This window comes from Callithrix jacchus, chromosome 12 (assembly GCF_049354715.1).
Source record: "Callithrix jacchus isolate 240 chromosome 12, calJac240_pri, whole genome shotgun sequence".
NCBI classification, from domain to species: domain Eukaryota; kingdom Metazoa; phylum Chordata; class Mammalia; order Primates; family Cebidae; genus Callithrix; species Callithrix jacchus.
The window spans coordinates 114939386-114958544 of NC_133513.1; the positions used below are offsets into that span (position 1 = coordinate 114939386).

The window sequence follows — 19159 nt, forward strand, 5'->3', positions numbered from 1 at the left end:
TGCTTTTGTGGCATAAAAACGCTCTAAACCAGTTAGCATGAGGCATGGTTATTAGGAGGAGGCCGATCAAAGCCCTCTGAAGTCTGAGGAGCACAGAACTTGCTAAAGGCCTCGTGCTAATTACAATTAGTAGAATGAGTTCATTGCCTTGTCAAGACTCCACCTAATGCACTCAAGCCAGACAGGCTACATCTCGTTGGGTTCTGAGTTTTGTTTTGTTTTCCCAGAAACACGAAGCTTTCTTCACCTTCTGAAGGTCAGCACAAAGGGAGGTCAGAACTAAAAATGATCAGCAGAGTAATGGAAGCAGCAGAGAAATGATGGGCAGTAAATTACACCTTCAGAAAGAGCCCAGGTGCCCACAGCCAGTATTTTGGCTTGTCACCTCCTAGGAGAGAGGAGTGGGCTGGGATACTGGGCACCCACTCACCTGTGTGTTTTTTTTTTTTTTTTTAAACACACACACATTTTTGTAGAAGGTCACTGGTTTGCTGTCTTTCTCCCTCGCAAGCTTGGCGCATGCTCCTTTTGTTCTTTCCTCTTTGCTGTCTGGTCACCCAGGTGTCCGCATCTTCTGTCTGGATATCTGACTCTCGGAAGTCTTGCAGAATCCAGCTGGGGCTAAAACACACACGTCTCTTTGCAGAGACAGTGAAGTCTGCGGAACAAGCTTGTTTGGGGGAAAATGAAGTGTCCTCCCTCCAGCACTGAAGTCACAGAGTGACTTATGGAGGCTGCACCCTGCGAAATGCTAGAAGCAAAACACCACTAATGCCTTTGTGCTTGCTCGATGAAGTGGAGAAGAGAGTGAAGTGCTGGCTGGGCTCCGGGCTGGGAAGACTAAAGCAGGTGGAGGCAAAGTACCTTCCCTAATTAATGTAGCAGGCTGTATTATTTCGCCTGGGGTTGAGTGGCTTCTACCAGCTGGGTATCAATTTGGGGCTTCTTGGGCGAATTACAGGAGCAGGGCTGTGTGTTATTTACACCCGAAGTATTTAAGGGACTCTGAGCTCTGTGCCTTCAGGAAGTTTCACCAGAACTGAAGACTCTGGCAACCAGAGAGTTATTATGCCAAATTGAGTTTGGAAATTGGTCTCCTTTTGCTAAAAGGAGTTGTGATTTGGGGATGAGGAAAAGCTTCTGGAGATGAACAATGGTGATGGCTACAGAATAAACTGAATGTACCTTATGTCCCTAAATTGTACATTCAAAATTGGTTACAGCGGTGTACTTTCTGTCATGTATTTTTTTTTTTTTTTTTTTAAAAGGAGACATAGCAAAAGAGACAATATCTCAGAGTGAACGAGATCAATTTCTACGGTCATGGAAAACCCATCTTCTCAATCACCAAGGTATATTGACCTTGTCCAGTTTACTCAATGAGAGCTATTCTATCTCCTGACCCACACACCAGGCAGGAGAGCCCTCCCTAGGTTGTGCTTGGGTTTTGACACTGATGTGAAACTCAGACGTCAGTCTCCCAGGCTCCCTCCTGAGGAGCTGAGGTAAACACAGCTGAGAGCATTCATGCCTGGGAGCCACATCAGAGCCTCAGCAGCCGCCACTTGCCATTGGGGGTACAATATCTTTCAGGAATGCAAGATTATCAGCTGGTGTCTGCATAGCTGGGTTTCCTTCAGGGGAAGAAAATGTTTCCTTCGTGCTGGAAAATTTTTTTCTTTAATGTCCGGGAATTGAGCATACCCTCTTGTTACAAGGGGTGAACTCCCAATTAAGAGTATCTTCTCTCAAATGATTCGCAAAGAAGCTAAAAACCAAACCACAGGGGAGCCCTCCATCAAAGTCGGAAACCACTCCAAGTACGTAAAGCCCCTTAGCCTTAAAATGTTTGGCTGAAATCTATCTAAAATGATCCAGTTAACCAACCTTTACAAATTTGTCCTAGAAAAACATTCACACAGACGCTCAATAAATGTGTACAAAGCTTGTCACTGTAGCATTTTTTTTTAACTGAAAAACAAAAGATCTGCACAACCTCGATGATACCCATGAGAAAAGAACATACTCCCACTAGTAAGAATGAAGGAGATTGAGATGTACCACTTATGGAAGAACGTCCATTGTAAAAATGCTGGTAGGTTTCATCAGCTTTCACAATCTCAAAAGTCTTCTCCAGAAGTCTAGAAAATCTATCATGCTCATCTCCCACATGCCTTGTTTTGCTCCTAGGGTGGTTTGAGCAGAAGTAAAAGCTTTCAGCCCATCTGAGCAAACAAGAAATACCTCCCTTTGATAGAAATAACATGAGAGGCTGAACAATCAATCTCATTTGTTTTCTTGGAGATGAAACTCAGAAACTGAAAATAATCGTGGTTCAGATACTTCTAAGTACAACATGACCTAAAGAGAAACTTCGAAACCATCACCCAGATCACAAAAGCCTTCAATCCAAATGCCCCTGCTCTTCTCACCATCTACGCCAGATGGGAAGCCTGAAGTCAGGCCCCAGCCCTCATCCCTCCCTATGAACAGTCGGTGACAGTCTCATATACAGAATAGTTTTGTTTCTTTAGTCCAAAATGTAAAATTTATTTACTTACTTACTTACTGATTTTTTGAGATGGAGTCTCGCTCTGTTGCCCAGGCTGGAGTGCAATGGCACAATCTCAGCTCACTTCAGCTCACTGCAACCTCTGCTTCCCAGGTTCAAGCAATTCTCCTGCTTTAGCCTCCAAAATAGCTGGGACTACAGGTGTGCACTACAACCCCTGGCTTTTTTTTTTTTTTTTTTTTTTGAGAATGAGTCTCACTCTGTTGCCCAGGCCAGAGCTCAGTGGCACTATCTTGGCTTACTGCAACCTCTGCCTCCCAGGTTCAAGTGATTCTCCTGCCTCCTACAGGTACACACCACCACGCCCAGCTAATTTTTGTATTTTTAGTAGAGACAGGGTTTCACCATGTTGGCCAGGCTGGTCTTTAACTCCTGACCACAAGTGATCCAGCTGCCTTGGCCTCTCAAAGTGCTGGGATTACAGGCATGAGCCACCACGCCTGGCCAAAATGTAAAATTTAAAGGACTAAGTCCTTTACCTTTCAGTTTCAGTCCAGAGGGTACACTAAACCAGTAAAATGAGAACTTCCTTTTTCTAATAGAGCACAATTTCCAAAAGCTCCTATTAGAATAATATCCAATGCTTGTTTCTCAAAAGACCACAGCCTCCCTGATCTGGTGGGGCACATGTCTGGGGCACCATCTGACTGTAGACCTGCATTTGGGATGCACAGATTTACGTATGCACAATATTTGGGATGGACAGACTTCCTGCCAGCCTTGTTTAAGGAAATCCAGAATTCCAGATGCTCTGAGAGAAAGAAAGAAAAAGTTGAAGTTCCATCAAGATCTTGAAATTTCCATCTCAATTTATGGTCTTTGACCTCAAAATGTGACATGAGGAACTCGATGAGGGCAAAGCCTTATGTCTAATTCAAGTGACTGTCACCCTCTCAGCCACGTGCAGGCTGCATGGGCATACCACATGCCTCACAGGTAGAGAATTAACCACTGCAAATCAGCAAATACAGAAACTCCCAGCGAGAGTGCTCTGCTCTATTTTCTCCCTCCAAGCCAAAGCAATGGGGTTCCCATTGCCTCATCTGTCTCTTCTCAGAAGAGGAAACGGAACAACCCCCACACAGTAACACCGACACCCTCAGCCATCTCTTCCCCAGAGGCACCCACATTTGACCGACTATCCTGAAAGATGCACAGTAGCCCTCTGAAGCCACCCTTCCAAATCAAACCTGCTCTCCAAGTAAGGAGCACATCCTACCTGCAGGTACAACCCTACAGCATCCTACCTTCTCCTTGACTGTGAAAGCAAATCAACCACGAAGACCATGAATACAACAGCAGGGTCTCCTTAGGGAGAGGGAATCCACAAAAGCAAACAGACACATCTTTTAAAAGGGGAAGAACGCACAGCACTCCATGCTCACATCTTAACAAGAGTTGGCAGGCCAGGCCCAGTGGCTCATTCCTGTAATCCCAGCACTTTGGGAGGCCTAGGTGGGCAGATCACCCGAGGTCGGGAGTTCGAGACCAGCCTGGGAAACATGGTGAAACCCTGTCCCTACTAAAGTACAAAAATTAGCTGGGCCTGGTAATGTGCACCGGCAATCCCAGCTACTCAGGAGGCTGGGGCAGGAGAATCACTTGAACCCAGGAGGCGGAGGTTGCAGTGAGCCAAGATCGCACTACTGCCCTCCAGCATGGGCAACAGAGTGAGACTCTGTCTCATAAAACTTCCCAACTGAAGTCTTTTGGTTTATAATGGCAGCTGTTGATAAAGCCGTATGAGTAAGTTAGTTTAGAGAGAAACTCTGATTTCTTGCTTTGGAATTTGAAATGTTAAGAACCTCAAAACTCCAAATATAAGTAACTCATTAAACATTTTGATTATTTCAATTCAGCACAGGCTGCTAGAAACCTCGCTAAGTTCTGGCACACTACTGCACACTCTTACTGTCATCAATAAATTGACATTTCATGGCAAGTGTACTTCCCAAGCTCTGACAAAAGCAGCTTTCTCTCTGCCCCATCCTCACCTGAATCTCCAGGTAACCTCTTCTTACATAAAACTGTAAAGTATTAACTTGATCATAATACTTCTACATCCTCTGTGCCCACACCATAAAAGCAATGCCAAGATTAAACACCAGACCAAATATTAGCCCTCTCTTCAGCCACCTCACCCAGGCCCCCTGCAAGAATCGAAAACAATCAATAAGACTTCCTTCCTCAATGGTGGAGCACAGGACAATGGGTAGCTTGCAGAGAATGCGACAAAAAAGCTAACACCACAGAGTTCTACCATGCCCCATTCATGCTGGCGTGTGCCTGCTCCCACCCCAGGGAGCTGGCGCCCACAGAATACCACCTGCTCCCAAAGGCTTCCTGCTGGAGTCAGTTCTGCGGGAAAGTCTGTATTTGTACATTAGGAGTGATCTAGCTGCCACTAACCAGCCTTTGCCCCCCGGAATCCATGTTGTGAAACAGGAATGAAAAGCTGCTTTGTAGCAATTGAAAGCTCATTAAACAGTAGCTACCAAAGGAAGTTTTGAAATCTCTATCCTGGAGGAAAGGACAGGACTGACCACTCCTTTCATCAGGATGGGCTCAGGGTGTGCGGCTGTGTCTGGAGATGCAAGAGGAAGTATGAGACCACCGAATAACAGCAACTACCAGCCGCATGGTACTATTATCTAAAAGTGCCGCCTCTCCTACCACCTCCTCCTCTCCATAATGCTAGAAGGAAAAAGTGGGTCATCACCCCCATTTTGCAGGCAAGGAAACTGAGGCTCAGAGGTTCTGTGCCTTTTCCATGGCCATAGAGTTAGCAAGGATGGAAACAGAACTTGACACCCCTCTCCATGTAATTCCCAGCTGAACCTCCAGAGAGGGCATCTGGCACACAGTGGAGACCCTTAGGGGTTGTCTGTGACGGCAATGGTTTATAAGAAAACGACGAGATGGCTGCTGGGGACGTGAAAGCAGCAAAAGGGAAGGTGCCTCCTCCTCAACCCCACTCCAGTTCTGTGACCCGTGCCCCCCCTCCCCCCCCCGTCAACTAAACAAGCCCACTTAGAAAGGCAGTCGCTATGATCCATGACCTGGCATGCCACCCCAATCCCTTCTCAATAGAGGGGCTTTCTGCCTCCCTCTGGTGAGATTTTGCAACCCTAGAGCTGGCATGCAGAGCCCGTCAGGGTAGGACACCAAGTTTTACACTCAGAGCAAGACATGGAAAAGAATTCGTTGGCAGCAAAATTATGAGTATGAAAAATCAAATGAGGCCTGTCCAGGAAGCCTCTCAGTCAAGAGGCTTCAAGTTCAGAACCCCACAGGGGTCTAGGGAGCTAAGACCTTGTGCCGGGAACAGGTACAAGCGTGACAACCTAAAAAGCAATGGTCAGGCTTTCAGTGCACCAATGTCTCTGCACATGCAGAATCCCATCGTTTAAGTGGCCACCACAGCCACTCCTCATCACACACAGAAACAAAAGCTCCATCCAGAAGCCACAGTGTGATGGAAACCAGGACTGAGATGCAGCCTTCCATCAGGAGCAGGCGAGCAGGAATGATCGAATCCTGGCAGCTTCAGTAATGAATTAACTGGTTAATTAATTAACTAGGCCACCGCTTCTTCATTTACTTAGCCACTACTTTGTTCCAAACCCAGGAGAGAGTCCAAACTTCACACTCCAGCTGTGGTCTGAGGGACTCCACCATGCCTCCGTCCCCTGGCCCTGGCTCAGCTATCACACTGGAGCCTTTGTCTTCCTGGGACAGAGGCTGCCCCGAGCAGTCCACAGTTTAAGCCATTCCTCCTTCTCCCGTTGGGAACAGGCTGCCAAAAGCTCCCAAAAGCTCCATTCCAGGTGTCAACTCCACATTCGAGCTTATCAGTCAGTGCTTGGAATAAAAGACGCTTCATACTTGAACACACACCTGGGGGGACTTCGCTCTGGTGCAGATTCCTTCATGCTTTCGGGCTGTGTCCCATCATGTCTGGGGCTGAGTTACAACAGATTTATGTCAAGGGCTAGTTGACAGTGCCATCCTGATCTGCTGCCAGCAAGTCAGGGCTGGTAGTGATGCGTGACCCATCTAGAATTGACATGCCCCCAACCATCCTCTGAGATCCTGCCTGCTGCTTACAGCTTTCATTTAAGGGGATGGGGACAGGCAGAGGGAACAAATTTCTGGAAAGTTAAACTGATAATGGCCGGGCGTGGTGGCTCATGCCCGTAATCTCAGCACTTTGGGAGGCTGAAGCAGGAAGATCGCTTCAGGCCAGGAATTCGAGACCAGCATGGCTAACATAGTAAACCCACATCTCTACTAAAAACTACAAAAATTAGGCCGGGCACAGTGGCTTATGCTTGTAATCCCAGCACTTTGGGAGGCCAAGGCGGGCAGATCACCTGAGGTCGGGAGTTCGAGACCAACCCGACCAACATGGAGAAACCCCATCTCTACTAAAAACACAAAATTAGCTGGGCATAGTGGTGCATACCTGTAATCCCAGTGGCTCGGGAAGCTGAGGCAGGAGAATTACTTGAACCCGGGAAGTGGAGGTTTCAATGAGCTAAGATCATGCCACTGCACTCCAGCCTGGGCAACAGAGCAAGACTCTGTCTCAAAAAAAAGGTGAGGGGGAGAGAGAAGACACATCTGGCCTTGGCAAAACCAGAGACACCATTTCCCCCTCCACTGTACTTTGTCCCCCAAAATATCAAATTCCAGGCAAAAAGCTTGATGGACCTGAAGGTTTCTGGAAATGCAGAACTGGAATGCTCAGAAGAAGCAAGAGTTCGTCATTCAAAGCCAAATCGTTTACATGAGTGAGGAAGAGAATCCAGTCTTTTAAGGACTCCCACGTTTCTCCTGCACATTCCATCTTCTGCAGCAATGAGACGAAAGCAGGGTGGGGTGACAGCAGCACCTTCTTAGAGCTGGGCTGCGGTAGTCACTACTGAAACACGCCACGGTGAACGTCAAATGAAGAAGTCAGCCTGGAGAGCAAAGAGCATTCACACAGGTAGGAGTGGAAGACACCTGGATGGAGGCCCCAGCTCCAGAATGCCTGCTCCAAGCTCTTACTTAGCAAATCCCTTATTCCAGCTGAACCTGAACTTCCTCTACTGTAAAGTGGGGGGTAAGGGGGATGGAAAGAGACCAACTCCATGAACTTCAAGTCCTTAAACTCCACAACCCTCTCCTACAATTCCAACAGCCAAATCAGTCTCAGGATGGCCTTGATGACACCATTAATCAAAGATGGAAACCTCAGCAGGAAATGTCAATGTCAGCCTCTGGCCACTTCTCTCAGTCCCAAAGTAGCTTTATTCCTTCTTTCTTTCTTTTCTTTTTCCTCTCTTTTTTTTTTTTTTTTTTTTTTTTTTTTTTTGGTGTGTGTGTGTTAAGATGGCTGCCCAGGCTAGAGTACAGTGGCATGATCTCAGCTCACTGCAACCTTCAACTCCCGGATTCAAGTGATTCTCCTGCCTTAGCCTCCAGAGTAGCTGGGATTACAGGTACCTACCACCATGTCTGGCTAATTTTTGTATTTTTAGTAGAAACAAGGTTTCACCATGTTGTCCAGGCTGGTCTCTAACTCCTGACCTCAGGTGATCTGCCTGCCTTGGCCTCCCAAAGTGCTGGGTTACAGGCATGAGCCACCACACCCGGCCTCAAAATGGCATTCTGTTTGTTTAATAAGACTCTGACCATCCCGGTCAACATGGTGAAACCCCGTCTCTACTAAAAATACAAAAAATTATCTGGGCATGGTGGCGCGAGCCTGTAATCCCAGCTACTCAGGAGGCTGAGGCAGGAGAATTGCCTGAACCCAGGAGGCGGAGGTTGCAGTGAGCCGAGATCGCGCCATTGCACTCCAGCCTGGGTAACAAGAGTGAAACTGTCTCAAAAAAAAAAAAAGACTTCTGATTGAGACTAATAAAAGCTATTAAAGATCCCTTCTAACCCTCAAAAGAATCCTGGTTTGGGAGGGAGGAAACCAGCATTTGTTGCTAGCCACCTATATGCCAATTTGATGTTTTCATCTGCTAATCCAACTGATGCCCCACAACCAATGTAGTCAGTTGAAGGGTGACCTTCAAGAAGGTAAGTCCATGTCCTAAGCCCTGGAAACTATAAATGTGCCTTATTTGAAGAAAAAGTTCTTTGCAAATGTCAGTAAGTCAAAAATATCAAGGTTAGCTCATCTTGGATTTAGGATGGGCCCTAAATCCAGTAACAGGTGTCAGACTTTGAGATACACAAAGAGAAAATGACTGTGTAAAAATGGAGACAGAGATTGGACTGGTGCATCTACAAGCCGAGGACAGCTACCAGAAGCCGGGGGACGGGCATGGAACCTGCCAACACCTTAATTTTGGATTTTTGGGCTCCAGAACTGTAAGAGAATAGATTTATTTGGTTTTAAGCCAACTAGTTTACTGTAATTTGTTAAGACCACCCTAGAAAACCTAATACAACCATCAAAGGAATGAGGTAAGTATCGTCATTTCGATTTTACTGATGATAAAACAGGACCTTAAAAAAGCTAAATAATTGGTCCCCATTCACTAGGGGCCCCAGGTGTGGCCACTGACAAACCTGCTATTTGTTCCATGGCACAAGCATTTGTACTCTAACATTCATGAGTGCCAGCGCCTTCACTTCCAGACACAAGGAAATGAAATGAGTCATCGCAACATCATCATAGCTTCACGGTGGCAGGTCCCCAGTCAGAATGCGGGGCTCCGGTACCACTCAACAACGAACGACAGTGACAACCCGCCACCTCCTGGAGCCAGTTATCTTAGGGGAGCCCATTTTGTTATTGCCACAATTACCGAAATGTGGAGTGTCACACTAATTTTCCCTTGCAGTAAATAGTTGAAAAGTAATGGTGTCAATTTTAATGAGGATCAAGCCAGGCTCCTAAAAGCGCCCCCATAAATGAAAGCGTTTCCCTTACGCACAACAATGGCTTGCTGTTTAATTCCAGAACACAAGAATGTCACTTAAATTACACGGCTTTTACATTAAAGTGCTTATGGGAATGCCTTTCCAAGGAAGAATTTCAATAAAAAGATCTCACCCATCTTGATGCTTCATAATATCTGAACCACAATCTATGTAGCATAGCAACAAAAATAAAACCCCAAAGAATGTGGGCAAGAACAGGACTTCGCTTTCACTGGGAAAGGGTTTCTGATTTTCTGTGAAACAGAGAGGTGGCTATAAAGCTGCTATCACACAGCAATGGATCACATTTGGGCCTGTGGGCTACCAGAAATTCATTGCTTAAGCCTGAATCCTTTGCGTTTCTACTTGCTGAGATGTTCAGAACGACTGCCAACCCTGTACGTCCACATGCGCCTCTTTAGCTGACTCAATTCTCATTTTATTAGTGCTTCGCAAAGCAATTACTAGGGTTTTGAGCAGAGATGAGAGTATTTCACACTTCCATCTTTACTGAAAATGTCTTATACTCCACTGACTTTTGGCTTCTATTTATAAAGAAGGTTCAAGGCTTGGAAAATTATTGGAGTTGAGCTTTAATGGATATTCCCAACCAGCATTGTGTCATTATTGGCCCGTGTTTAGCTGGGCGATCTCCCAAATTTGTGACATAATCAGGCTTCTCTCTGCATTACTCCATACACTCCACGCTCCCTCTGCATTACACCACTGAATCATATGCTCTTTTCAACAAGACTGATTGCCAGGGGATTAACATTAGACAGCACAATTCCATTATTCAGCAGCCCAATTCAAATCCCAACCCTAAACTCTAAGAGAGATTTCAGGGCTTCACAGGGATGAGCTGCCAGAAAGCTCAAAGGGGAGGTGGGGTGAGGGGCTTTTCAATGTTTTACATAACAACTCAACCTAAAACTCGCTGTAAGCAAGAGCCCAGACCAGAGTGGCCGCGATCTGACTCCAAGATGCCTGGAATGGCCCCAGCCCAGCTAAATGAATGATTTCTAGACCTATGCAAAGCTATGATCCCAAAAGACTGCTATAGCTCAATTATGTTTCCCACAATAAATTACTTAATTTCAAAATTAGGTTTTTAGAAGTTTTAGCCCAAAATCTAACTCTCTTTCCCTAAATAGAAATAGTTTTATATCACATTCAGTATACACAAGGACTCAGGTAAATGCCAAGTCATTTGCTCTTTGATTGATGGATTTATATCAATGCCAAATAAATGTTAACCATTTTCTTCTCATAGTTGAATGTCACTTCTCTTTTTGTTCGCTTTGTGAAATATCTGAACATAGTAATTCTCACTAAGAAGCATGCCACAAATATCTCTATGGGGAAAGAGAACTCTAAAACTCACTCTTTTATGAATATCTATAGGATCAACATTCTTCAAGGACCTATCAAATTTCGCATAAAGGCTTCTGAAGAACAGAAATCAAATCTTCAAATAAACACTTTTTTCCCTGAATTGCTTATATGCAAATGGAAGTAAGGACGACACCATGCTTTCTAAGGCAGAGTGTCTTATAGATCTAATTCCACTTAACTTGACAAAAAAATCAAAATAATTTTACTTTTCAGTTAATCTACAGTTTTAATTAACCAAATCTTTGCAATTTGGTTAATCAAGTTTTTGGATTACTTTTTAGTGGCTTCTTGGGCAATTCCAATATCTATGGGGTCTCCCTCTTCAAAGATATTTTATGGAAGGAGACCCACATGTGAGATGACACTAGGGACACACACACCGGCAATGATGTAGGAGACACTTTGTTTACATAGGCACAGTGGGTGGTGTGGGTTCGCAGAATTACCACAGTCACATTACGGCAAAGCGTGAGTGTGCACTGAGCTGGGTCTGTAGCAGAAGTCAGCGACCTGTATTTAGGGGAGGGCAAACCTTAAAGAAAGGGCTCAAGGTGGCAGGGTCAAAGTCATGGCACATGTCAGGACAGAGACGGCCCCTACAGGTAAGGAATCTTACCCTGCGATCCCGCAACAATGAAACATGCCTTGGGTATAGCTCCATATAGCAGCAATCCTCCAAGCAAAGTTAGTTACAACAAAGCCCCATCATCACAGGTAAAACTTGGTAAGAAATTTGAGTTTCCAAGGCAACAGGGTAGGTGGTCTTCAATGTTTGATTAAAATGGCCTACTTATCTGCGCACTGGACAAAAATGTATTTATAAGCCCATATACATGGTTCCCTTTGCACAGAGGAAATGGCTGCCAGGATCAGACACTGAACTGGTACCGTCTAATGACTTTCTTGTGATGGAAATAAAGGGCCCTCAACATTCATGTTTTTCCAGCCAGCTATAGGGTCAGTCCTCAGACCTTTTCCTTTACTCTTCAGCTGGCCTTCTATAGTTGCCCTGTGGATGCTTCTCTTTTAAAACCAAAGGTCTCCTACAGCACATCTGTACCCTTTTCACCTGCGCAGTTTATATTTTCAGAGCAATCTCAGCTTCCAAAATGTCAGACCACATCCACTTTACACAGATGACACTTGGAAAGCATGAGGCCCATGCGAAGTCCATAAACCCTGGCTCCCTGGAAAACAGAATGTTGTCTGATGGCAGAAGAAGCCTTCTAAAATGATAGTAGAAAGAATAAGAATGAACCGATTCTTCTGAAACTTTTGGGAGAAACAAGACTTAACGTTCACACTTTCAAACAAGTCAAGAGAGAACAGGCTGGTGTGCAGCAGCCACGCGAGGAGAGGCACACTCACCCACAACATCCAGGTGGTACGTGTGATTGATGGACCCGTACTCATTCTCCACCACGCAGGTATAATTTCCCTTGTCAGACGGGACCACGCTTTCCATAATGAGGCTCCAGTGCTGGTTGCGTACCTGAAAAGATCAAAGCAAAGGTGGTTATTTAAGAGCCCTAGCACAGAACAGCAAGTACTGTGCTTTCTCAATTTAAAAAGAAGCCGAAGGAGGCAAGGAAGGTATAGAAGAATCACGTAAAATCTAGACTGATAACTGTCACTAAGAATCGTGACAGATGAAAACCATCATCATCATCCTAGTGAACACCTGTGAAGCCGATATTGACACATTCAGATCCGCAGGAGTATTCAGCAGTGTACAGCATGGGTCTGTTACCATCGTGGACTTGAGGGTTCCTCCAGGAGAGGCCAAGTGGCCAGGGAGTCTGAACACCAGCCATGGGACACAATGGCTATGGGCAGGCGAGCTACCAGTTTGCCCATCCACTGGAAACGCTCAGTGTCTAGGGCATCACAGAACCATCTAGAACTAACACTAGTGAGCACTTGACTGTATGCCAGGCACTGCTCCAAGCCCTCTGTGCTGCCTTAGCTAATTCATTTCTCCTAAGGAGCTCATAGTTCTCAAAGGTTGTCTGGATGTCTCAAGAAGTTTCAGCCGGAAACAAGTCTGCCCTTCCCATCTCTCGTTGTGGCTGAATAGACATGTTCCTGAGAGAAATACCGAGAATTCCAAATATGGGAACAATGAATCCTTACACAACTCCAGCTGTGTATCAGTCCGTTCACAAACTTCTTGAGACTTTTCAAAGATAAGTAGCACATGTGAAAATCAGCTGTTGTGACTCCTACCTAAGGTTCTGTCAATACACAAATAGACACCATTCTAATGTTCTCCCACTGCTTTTCAGATATTTCCATAGGTTCAAATTTTCAAACATGCATGAGTTTTCCTTACCACAAAATGCAACATCTAGTATCTTCAGGGTTCAAGGCTTTAATACTTTGATCCGAATCCAAGTCATTCTCTCTAGGTATTTTGAACAAGGCACTCCATTGAAATGAAATGAAAAAATAAACAGTCAAGGCCTACTAACCTTCACTATCATTTCAGGAATTTCAACTGAACTTCTGAGCTGCCCTGGGCATTGCAAGTGTTTTCGGGATAATCACAAAACGAAACAAATACAGGCCAAGCATTTGCAAGCACACGAGTGATTCAAGAAAGCAGAGAATAAAGAAAATCATCTCGTAACCACTCCATTATCAAAACAGGAGGGCAGAGCAGCTGTTCGCTTTGCAAAGCAGCGCCAGTGATTAGCCTGCCAACGGAGCCAAGAGATGCGAGGAGCGTATACTGGAGCGCCACGATTTTCACGTCAGCCATTCAGTTAGTTTCACGCAAGCCATGACTGCAGAGCGGAGCTACCGCTGCTGAGTTCTAAAGCCAGGTCGCTGCTCGTCACTGACAGTCTTAGGAAGGCTCAATGGGGTGAAGGCTGGCCTCTCTCCTTCTTAACAGAGTACAAGCAGTGAGTTAAGACAGTTCGGGGCAGTCACTTTGCTCGGCTGCTGCAGTCCCCGACAACTAGGTAGGAAGGTTGTTTCTGAGGTCTAGCAGCCTCACTGTCGCAGGTAAAATGTCTGGCAGTAAAATGAATCTGAGGGCACCTGATCAACAGTGGAGGGTCTGTATTCTACATCAAAGATTCACTTTCTGCTCTTGGCTGAGCCATAGACTTGTGACGGAACCCAGACAAGATGCTAGCACGTCTCCCCTTAGAAGAAAGAACCACCTTCCATGCAGAATGTGTCTCTTCTGAAGGAGGAGGAGATATGGATGCTAAATCTTCCAGCACAATGAGAATTCCCTACCTAAATCCTGGATTCCCGGGTGCTACAATGGCGTCGTTATACTAAGAACATGGGACACGTAGGTATAAGCTCCTTGATTCTACTTAAGGCCCACAGGCCCAAAGGAAGACCTTCCCTTTACCTCAAGCTCTCAGGGGTCACAGAAATGATTTGCTCTTTGCCCATGGGGAACTAGTCATGTGGCAGGTAACTTACGGATGTAGCCATGGGTCCCCATGTTACCAAACCACGTAATCCAGCATTTATCCCTGCTGTAAATATTCAGTTCTTTGAGCTCCTGCTCAAATGTCATGCCCATAAGCCCTTAATCATGGCTAGTGCCTGTCTCTGGACCCCATTCAAACTGTCAATGTCTTTCTTGTGCCTGGATCCAGATTTGGCACACAGAGTTTTCCAAACAGAGCTGAACCTGAACTGCACGGGGAGGGGTCATGGACTGACTGGGCTGAGACATTAAATCTTGGCATATGTAGCTTGGCTCGCTGCTCCCTTTTTTTTTAACCCCAGGGGATAGGGTCAGCTCGAGTCTCTCACTGGGACCAGGGCATTCCATACAAGATCTCTCTTCAAGAGCACGTGTTCCCTGAATATTGACTTCCTGGAGATGCACTACAAATATTAATAAGTTAACGTTTATAAAATGCTTTTACAATGATATGCACAGTTACCAAACAGGGTGTTTCTGTCCTTCCAGAAATCTTGGTATTAGATCAATATTGCCCCATGTAGTGCTGTTAATATTTATTTTCTTACACCATTGCTCCAGTGTTTCATTTCTTGACCTATCACCAATCCCGAATTTATGAGCTACAGCATTTTCCAAATGGATCCCCTTGGAAGCCGCCAACAATGGAACTGCTGGACACTTTTGTAGGGGATATCCTAGCATTGATCAGTGGTTTCTTAATAGCAAGCTAAGAAACTACAATGGTAACTTTATAAAGAGGGCAAACAAAAGCACAAAGTTGGGGGTTTTTTTCATTACTCTGTTTCCATACAGAGTCTCAGCATAAACCTAAAGAAACGACTCTTCCAACATAAAATATACAACGCGTGTTTCTAAATTCCTCAGATTTTGAGTGCTACAATTCTTCTGCCAGTTAGGCCAAATGCACATACACCATCTTCGCTTCCAGAGAAGAGGGAACGGGAATGTAAATACCCAATAAACATATGAAAAGATACTTAACCTCATTAACGATCAGGGAAATGCAAATTAAAACAATAATGAGACACTGTTATTCACCAGCTGATTAACAAAAATTAGAAGGATCAATGTTATTCAGTACTTGGTGAATGTGTAGGGCAAGAAAAGATTCCAATTGAGAATGGGAACATAAATTGAGAAAAACCTTTGTGTAAAATAACTTGCTGGTACCTATTAAAATTAGCAGCACATATTTTTCTGGCCCAGTTAATTCTACTTCTAGAAATCTAGCCCACAGAAAATAGCACAATTACTTCAAGGCACATGAACAAAACTGCAGCTTCAAGCACTGCTTGTAAGAGCAAAAAACTGAAATCCATCAAGGAGAGAGACATTAAGAACGTCTGGTTCATCCTACATGAACTAACGGATGGTTCATTAAAACACCGTAGTACATAGTCACAAAAAGAATGGTGTATGATGTTCAGACCTGTTAAGGTATCCTTAAACCGTTATTGAAAAATGAAAAACAGTTCATTCATGATTCCAATTTATTAAAAAAGGAAAAAAGAAAAAGCAGACACGTGTACCACCCTAAAGATACATATGGGACAGAAGGTATAAGCCTGACTATAAACATAGCTAAAAAAATGTATCAAATTGTTAGCAATGTACTTTACACAATTATGCATCGGGATTATGGGTATTGTTTCCTTTTTTCTCATTTCTACTTTTCAAACAAAGAGAAATCTCAACACACACAACAAAAAAGTGTAACAGCTCCTTAGCTAATCATTCCATAGCAGCTGCCCCCTGCAGAACCAATGCATCTGGCAAAACAAACCACAAAAGTCAGAGAGAAAAGAAATCCTGCACCGACCAACACAAGCACGACTCTTTATTTTCCTTCCTGCTCATGGCCAAATCTTCGAGGAATTCATCATTATTTTCATCTGCCAAGTAACAGAATAATAGGAGAGCATGGGCTTCAAAACTTTGTTCACTGAAGATTTTTTTTAAATAATATTTCAATATTGAAACAAAGCAGATTGAAGTGAAATGGCCTAATCTCCCAAGTGTAATGAAAAAGAAAACTGATTCCACGAACATTCCACACCCTATTCACATAAAGATACAAGGTGGCCAGGACAGCCTTTTTTTTCCCAGAATTCTTCTGCTACCTTCATCCCGTAAAATACCTATTAAATCCCAGGCTACCTTCAGGTGACAACTAAGAATGCAGATTTAGTCTGTTGACACCAAAACACCAAAGTGAAAGGTGAAGGGTGAAAGGTGAAAGACCCAGGCTGTCACCTGGATATTTACCTTCCACATTGCAAAAAAAATCCAGACATTTCCAAATACCCAGGTGCTCAATAACAAGCAGAATAAAATCCAGAAGATGACAGGAAGTTTTCTTCTGTGCCAGGTAGAACGCTGTGTCCATGTTATATCAGACAGATATTCCCAAGCCTTTCTCCTGCCAGTATCAGCACCCCACTTACCCTGGAAGACAGCAATCCCTAGTAATCCTGGCCTTCACGCAGGCACCCACCCGATGAACAGATCAATTCATTCAACAGATGAGGTGCCATTAAAATGCATACAATTTGCTAGGCACAGTGGCTCATGCCTGCAATCCCACCCAGCACTTTGGGAAGCTGAGGCGGCCGGATCACTTGAGGCCAGGAGTTTGAGACTAGCCTGACCAACATGGCGAAACCCCGTCTCTACTAAAAATATAAAAATTAGTCAGGCATGGTAGCAGGTGCCTGTAGTCCCAGCTACTCAGGAGGCTAAGGCAAGAGAATCGCCTTAACCCAGGAGACGGAGGCTGCAGATAGCTGAGATAGTGCCACTGCACTCCACCCTGGTCAACAACAACCAAAAAAAGCATAAAATCATACTCTCCCATCCCAGCGCCCCCACTTTCAGCAGGCTCCTGGAGGACTTGCAACTATCCCTTCTGAATGCATTTGCACCGACTAAGCTTGCATGTCAAGGACAGAGGTACTCGCTGTTGCTCACCACCATGCAGATGTGGAGCCAAACACCTGTTAATGCTGCAACTCCAACACCGATATAAGAAGTTTGCTTTTCAGAATGTGTCCAGAGAACAGGGCCGGGTGATCTGATCCTCAGGACCAGTGGCAGAAACTCTTCCCTCTGCTCAATAAACAACCACTGGATCTCTCCAGAGGAGGTCGAAGTGAATCACAACATGCCAGGCTGTTTTCTTAGTCCCCATTGCTTGTAGGTGCTCACAAAGGTGGCTGCAGCAGGACATTCAATGCCTGTTGAACTTAGCTCTTTAAAAATGGCATGATCGTCCCCGAAAAGCAAAACAGACAAATGCCATATGATCCTGAAATTCCACTCTTAGGCATATAGCCAGAGAAATTTGCAGTAAGGACTGGAACAGATACTTGTACACCAGTTGCTACATTATTCACAACAGCCGAAGACAGAAGCAACCCAAGTGATCAACAGCAGGTGAATGGATAAACAAAATGTGGTATATCCATATGATGGAATACAATTCAGCCATAAAAAGGAATGAGGTTTTGATGTATGCTACAATATGGATGGACCATTGTTGAGTGAAATAAGCCAGACTCAAAAGGGAAAATATCCTGATTTCATTTATAAGAGGTACACAGAATAGGCAAATTTATAAAGACAAAAAGAAGGTTAGAGGTTACCACGTGCAGTGCAGGAGGGGAAATTTGAGGCCTTAACTGCTTTGTGAGTACAAAGTTTCTGTCTGGAGAGATGAAAGTTTTGAAAATAGTGGTGATGGCTACCCAACACTGTGAATGTCACTGATGCCCACTAAACTTGATAAAGATTTAAATGATAGATTTTATGTTGTGTACATATTACCACAATAAATTTAAAAACCTCATAACCAGCTGGGCACAGTGTCTCAAGCCTGAAATCCCAACACTTTGGGAGGTTGAGGTGGGAGGATCACTTGAGCCTAGGAGTTCAAGACCAGCCTGGGCAACAAAGTGAGACCCCGTCTCTGCAAAAAAATTTAAAAATTAGCCAAATGTGGTGGCAGGCACCTGTGGTCCTAGCTACACAGGAGGCTGAGGCAAGAGGATTGCTTGAGCCCAGGAGGTCAAGACTGCACTGAGCCATGTTCATACCACGGCACTCCAGCCTGGGCAATATACAGGGACACTGTCTCAAAAACAGATAGATAGAATAAACTTCATAACCCACAGAGGTCTGGGAAGTTGGAAGAACAGTATCATATTCCCAACTTCACTCTCAACAGTCTACCTTGGGCTAGATCTTTGTATGCTTTGGGGGAGCCATTACTTTCACTATATTTCACATTCAACGGCGACAGTGTTTTTATAAAACGTGAAACCACATTTGAAGAAAGCAGTTTAGCACGTGCATAAATTTTGGTGCAAAACTACCTGGGTCCAAATGGCCGTTGTGCCACCTATGAGGTAGATATAGGGCCAGCCCTCAAATGTAAAAGGGCAAAATAACAGTGTCTGCCTCTTTGGGCTGTGGAAGGACTGAGCAGCTTGTTCCCTGGGAGGCACCTGGAAAGTTGCAATGCAGTGGAGCGGTTCATAAATGCTGGCTGATAGAAACACAGGCCCGTGTCTTCAAAGACTGCCCTCGTCTGGGATTAAAGCCGAAATGTCTTGGCTGAAAAAAATCTCAGTAAAGAATAAGCATGCTGATAAGTACATTAGTCATGACTTCTCCCCTAAACAAACATACAATATTTGCATTAAAAAGTCTTTAAAATGACATCTGAGTAACTAACCGAAAAAATGTAAATCTAATTAACCTATGCTTCAAAACAAACAGTTTAGTAGTAATTACAACAAAAGTTTTAAAATCAT

General features: G+C 44.5%; 1 protein-coding gene across 45 annotated transcripts in view; it reads right to left on the reverse strand.

Annotated features, from left to right (window-relative positions):
• FGFR2 (fibroblast growth factor receptor 2) overlaps positions 1 to 19159 on the reverse strand; it is a 117877-nt gene that overhangs the window by 48191 nt on the left and 50527 nt on the right. For all 45 annotated transcript variants that reach the window (XM_035269299.3, XM_078346658.1, XM_054243393.2 and 42 more), the window contains one exon: positions 12260 to 12383. In XM_035269299.3, coding sequence (XP_035125190.1) covers positions 12260 to 12383 — 124 coding nt within the window. The remainder of the gene's footprint in view (positions 1 to 12259; positions 12384 to 19159) is intronic.